At 41.8% G+C, this 5979-nt stretch overlaps 1 protein-coding gene across 1 annotated transcript in view; it reads left to right on the top strand.

The window, feature by feature from the left end:
- The first annotated feature begins 968 nt into the window (after positions 1 to 968).
- naalad2 (N-acetylated alpha-linked acidic dipeptidase 2) overlaps positions 969 to 5979 on the top strand; it is a 14696-nt gene continuing 9685 nt past the window's right edge. Inside the window, exons 1-4 of the mRNA XM_071925392.2 lie at positions 969 to 1089; positions 2215 to 2326; positions 3103 to 3289; positions 5210 to 5311. Of these exons, the coding sequence (XP_071781493.2) occupies positions 1008 to 1089; positions 2215 to 2326; positions 3103 to 3289; positions 5210 to 5311 (483 nt within the window). The 5' untranslated portion in view covers positions 969 to 1007. The remainder of the gene's footprint in view (positions 1090 to 2214; positions 2327 to 3102; positions 3290 to 5209; positions 5312 to 5979) is intronic.

Genomic DNA, 5979 nt, shown 5'->3' with positions numbered 1-5979 from the left:
GATTTACAATTGAATGATTGACACTAAGGTCACATTTACACCTGGTATAAAAACCCCAGAGAAGATAGAAGATGTATCAGTATATATTATATGAGTAGCTGTATAAATACACCCTTCTGCCTCTATTAAAGTGTGGTTTGATTCCCATTCTAGGCTCCTTCTATATCCAGGTGTGAGATTTTAATGTCAAGTTACCATGAATCTAAGGAGTAGAATCAGATTTTCCCAAACTACTTTCATAGGTTGTTGAGGAATTTAAATTTCCAGTCCTTCTTATACAGTAAGTACATACAACACATTTGCATTTAAATATGATTTGGTGCCCCGTCAAGTCAGTGTCAGTGTGCATTAGGATTTTATTACCAAAGGTGTATTCATCATTCTTCTAAAATAAATAGCTCTGTTTCCAATTATAAAATCTCCAACAAGCTTGCTGCACTTTCTTTCAGCCAATATCCCATTATAGAGACTATATATTCATTAGAGCCGAACATGGTCATGCTTTATTCTAGCATGCAAATACAAGACTCCTGGTTCATACAATTGAGCCTTCAAAGAGAATAGGAGAGCAGTAGATGTAACTGTTGCTCCTGTGCTTTTCTGCAGAGACTTGGCCTAGACACTAGACTCACATCTGCTATTTAATACCAGGTTTAATTAAGATGCATTTGAGGAAACTGTCCACTGATCAGGTTCAAAACCTTCTCTGCCATCTAGACGCATGTTGAGCAACACTGAGCCAGCACTGGAGCGGTCAAGGTGCACTTAAGGCCAGAATGCTTTTTTTTTTCACTCACTGCCTCTCTCTTGCCAGACAATGACTCTCGCCTACACCCCCCATCCCCCCCTCTCTCTCTCTCTCTCACTCTCTCACTCTCTCTCACTCTATCTCTCTCTGCTCCCCGCTCTGCACTACTTAAACAAATTCCTCTCTATCTCTGCCAGCGTGTACTGCAGTGTCAGTCGTGCCGGTGTGTGATCCACTAAGCCACTGGGACCGCTTCAAAATGCGAAAGGAGAGCAGGCTAATTCGGTGGATCTGGTGGATTGTGGTTATAACAGCGTTTTTCCTGGTGGGGTTCATCATAGGTAAGCTGCTATTATAACATCACACAACTTAAACTGGGCAGAAATGTAATTCTGTAGCTCACTGAAAGTTCTCTCAATGGCATCGTTGCTCTATATGTCTGTTTTTGAAAGAAAAGTCCCTCATTTATCAACATTAGAACAATGATAATAATGTGAATGTATAAATCATTGACAGAAGTTGGAAATTGTTTGTCTACTGTATGAATGAAAATAAAGAGGAGTAATATTCCTAATTTGCAGTCATCCTGGTGAAGGCACCGAGTTGCTGAAACATCAGTTCACACATAAAGAGTTACACAACATAAGGAGAAATAATAGTTTAGTTTTCATAGGAGTTCATTTTCTTAATCTGTAGCCTAATAGACTGTCTAGTCCACTCGTTGTTTAATGGGAATGTTGATGACGATGCATTTCATATTGTTCCTTTGCTATTATATTGTCTGATGTCAGAGCCACAGAGCCCTTGGGGGTATTTTCTGTGGGGTATGAGGAGGGAAAGACAATGAGGGACATATGCCCTGTATACATGTACTGTATATGATGCTATGTAAAGCCCTTTGAGACATGCTTGTGATAAAGGGCTATATAAATAGACTAGACTAGACTAGAATGCCCCAAACCGTGTGACTGTTTTCCTGACTCATTTCTATCTTTCTTTCATTTTTTTTATCCAAGAAGATCTCTCTTCCTTTTTATCTTTCATCCACTGTTTGTGTGTGGATATGAGCCTTGATGCATCTGTGTTTTTCCGTGACCTGTGGCTTGTGGTTTGTCACTAGTCTGCCAGATTTCACATCTGTATGCTCACAGCAGGTTACACATGCTGTCCATAGCCACATCTCCATTTCTGTCATAATTTCAGTATGACACCTCATTTGGCGACGTGGCGAAGTGAAGTGACCATCTTAATTGTCTATTAAGACCTACCACAATTAAGTATCAAGCAGAAAAGGGGGATGTCGTAGTTTTTATGTGCTTAGTCTGTCGATTTCCATCTGCTTTGTCTATCTTGGATGAATTTGTTATTAGAAAAAGTATACTTTCACACATCGAAGTCATGTGATGACGACATTGTTATTGAACGCTTCACTGGCCCTGACTGACTGCCTGTATTGTGTGCCGTAGGCTGGTTTGCGAGGCCCACACATTCAAACTCTCCAAACGACGGTGCCTCCAGCCAGTATCTGAGGGAGTTCCTGGATGAAATGCGACCTGACCAGATCAGAAAGCATCTCAGGTACAAAACACTACCAACACACTGAACCTGTCCTCTCCATTAGTGTGAGTATTCAAAAGCAAATGAGGGAATGTAGTTGGGCAACTTTTCCTAAAACCACATAGGCTTTATTCCAGTGAAGAAGTTTGATCTCTACAGCAGGCAAGCTGGGCCATTTCCCTTACCTCAAAAAGCTGCCCATGTATTATTATCTTTAGCGAAGGTCCACATACTTCAGTGTTTTCCTTTTGTCCATAGCCATAAGTATTATGCTGTGTTGAAATACTAGTGGGAAAGTCTGACATCTGGCATTTCCAAATATGCTGCAACTCACATTGCATTGCAATCAAACCCAGAAGAGAAATAATACAACAAACATAAACCGTTATGGGGGCTGCAATTTTGAAAGTTGGACAATTATTCAGCGTTGGCTGAGATTTGCGCTCTACCGAGTGTCTTCTAGTTTTAACCTTTATTTATCCAGGGAAGGATGACTGTGGATGCTTACTCTTTTCCAGCAATTCACACAGTTAAAAACATTTACCTGGGAGCTGCCCAGTACAACCACAATCTTCTACTGTTGACCACCATGCAGCTGGAGGTTAAGTGCCTCGCTCAAGGGCACATTGATGGTAGATGTTGAGGGAAAGGAGAGCGTTACTCATTCACTTTCCCCATCCACATTTTCCCAGCCAATCTGGAGATTTAAACTGGCCACTTTCCAGTCACAAACTCACTTCTCTAACCTGTAGGCTGCTGCCGCCCCCTGTCACTACCTGTTGCTGTCCTCTCCACAGGAAGTTTACACGGCTCCCCCACCTGGCTGGTACTGAGCAGAACCGGGTTTATGCTGAGCAGATCAAGGAGGATTGGCTGAGCTTTGGACTGGACACAGTGGAGATGGTGCCATACGATGTCCTGCTGTCCTATCCCAACAAATCACAACCAAATTACATCTCCATCGTCGATCAGCTAGGCAAAGAGGTACATGCACACGGAATACGTACTCAAGATGAACGAAAATCTACACACATGCATACAGTCAAACACTTACACGCATGTTGAATGCACACATATGAACACAGAGAAGCACGAAACAAATACACAATCATGTACACACACACACCCTCAGGAAGAAGATACACACAAAGTAAATGGACTGAACAAACCCACACAAGCACAAACACCCACAGCACACAACAGCATATCAAAAAGATTAACTAGCAAGCAAAACATTCTTATGCCCACACATAATTTCAGTCTGCATGTCTATCAAATACCTGACTGGCAAAAGCCCCTATACTTGTTTCTGAGGACTTAGAGTGTAGTATTGTTATTATTGTTTGCTCCCATCTATTATAGTCTTAGATGGCACTTTTACCCTCTGAGGACAGCAATATTCCAATACTCATCTACTAGCTAAATTATTTAAATGACCATGTACATGCCTTGTATTCACAGTGTGAAACCAATTTTAAAATGTTTCTTTTTTGCAACGATTGCAGAACAATTTTTGTTATTAATCTATTTTAACACACGAAGTAGTATAGTAAAGTACTTGCTTCTCCACAGCACTTGCCCTGCTGTGACAGAAACTTCAAAGTGATTGTGATTTTCTTATGCATATGAACAGTAACACTAATCCAGTCCAACCCTCTGACTACTTTTCAGTCAGGGTGGGGAGATAACAGAGCTGCAGCCTGCATGTGAGCGTGTACAGTGCAGTGAAAATACAGCCACATGCTGCGCTCGGCCATCTCTCCCACACCGCTATTCTTCACTATGAAAACTGCAAGGCAGCTCATTCAAGTCCAAGGTCCTTCTATAGCCTTACAGAGAGATAAGAGCATAGTCACCCCAGTGTGTGTGTGTGTGTGTGTGTGTGTGTGTGTGTGTGTGTGTGTGTGTGTGCATGTGTCTTATGAGTGAGATAATGTTATGACACAGAAGCAAAAAACAGTCCAGGGTTTATCTCAGTGTAGAATGCTGTTGTTTTGCCACAACAGTGGGCAATGCCTACATGCAGTTTGGGATGCATTTAGGACCTTATGCACCAACAGGATTTTTGAAAATAAAAACTAGAATTTCAGCTAATAACACTTCCTGAACACTCACTGAACAGCAAGCTTGTTGCCAAGCAACAGACCCCCTCTCTGGCTGATGTCTTTGGTGATGGCAGGTCAGTCCGAGACAGTCCTCCCAGCCAGAGAGAGGGACAGACACTCAAGTCAAGTCAAGTTTATTTCTAGTCCTTCATCACAAGCATGTCTCAAAGGACTTTACAGAGAACGAGTCTACCTAGATCTAACTCATCAACAATCAGTCACTAAACAAAATGATGCAATACAATATGCAACAAAATAAAACACAAGGAAACAAAACAGAGCACAAAATAGCATGTTGGAAACACATAACAGGCCGACCTAACCTACCTAGCTGAGACTAGCTTACCTGAGACCACCAACCTTAGTGAAGTGAAGACAAGGAAAACTCCCAGGTTCATCAGGTCAGAGGCTCCCCAGGACAAGCACAGTAGATACTGAAAGCCCTTCATAAACCCACCTCTGGCAGACCAAGGTGAAGTAGCAAATAATTTTTAGTATTTGTTTTGACTTGCTTGGCATACAGATGCGTGGTATATGGGATCCGTAATGTGAAACTTTGTTCTGAAACTTTGTACTTTGTACAGTGATTCCACTCTGTTTCTCTTCACAACCAATGAAGAAGAGCTGGAGTTGGGTTGGATACAATACAAATTTCAAATAATTCAGATAGTGAAGTGCTATCTCATCTCACCTCACCTCACCTCACCTCACCTCACCTCACCTCATCTCACCTCACCTCACCTCACCTCATCTCACCTCATCTCATCTCATCTCATCTCATCTCATCTCTCTTTCTCAGGTTTTTAACACTTCCTTGGCTGAGCCGGTTCCTGAAGGTTATGAGAATGTGCCTGACATTGTACCTCCATACAGCGCCTTCTCTCCCAAGGGACAACCTGAGGTATGCACATACACATAAATACACATGCACACACACACACACACATACACACACACACACACACACACAAGTAGAAAAGCAAATGTCCACCATCCTAAATTGAGAAGACACATAAGAAAGCTGTAACTTTGTTTTGAAAGGTGCTTTATGACTTACATTTATCTTTTCCCATGCTGCAGCGCAGAGTATCCAAACATCCACATCCTCTTGTCAGTGTGGAAATGCTGAGTTGCCCTTTAAGCTGTGTGATTGGTCAATCCAGAAGACTAAGTGCTTTACAAAGGATAAAAAGAGAATATAGGATAAAGAACAAAGTGCTGTGCACAGAGTAAAATAAAAAATCTGCAAAGCAATGTGAGAAATATACTGTAAAATGAGACAAGAATCATAAAAGCAAAAACAAAATAGAAGGTTTTTATATAAAAGCAAGTCTATAAAAATGGGAATTTAAAAGATGAGACCGATGTGGCCAGCCTGAGCTCCTCAGACAGGCCGTCCCACAGCCTAGAAGCCCTGATGGCAAAGGCCCGACCGCCTCTTAATAGGAGCAATAGGAGCAGAACCGTCAATAGGAGCTGGCCTGAGGACCACAGGCCAATTGGCTAAAATTGGAATTATATGATCTGTTTTTTCAGTTCTAGTTAAAATCCTAGCTGCAGCATTCTGAA

This window comes from Centroberyx gerrardi, chromosome 6, assembly GCF_048128805.1.
Source record: "Centroberyx gerrardi isolate f3 chromosome 6, fCenGer3.hap1.cur.20231027, whole genome shotgun sequence".
Taxonomy (NCBI): Eukaryota; Metazoa; Chordata; class Actinopteri; order Beryciformes; family Berycidae; genus Centroberyx; species Centroberyx gerrardi.
Note: the sequence above shows the minus strand (reverse complement) of the source record. Positions and strands in the feature narration are given on the sequence as shown.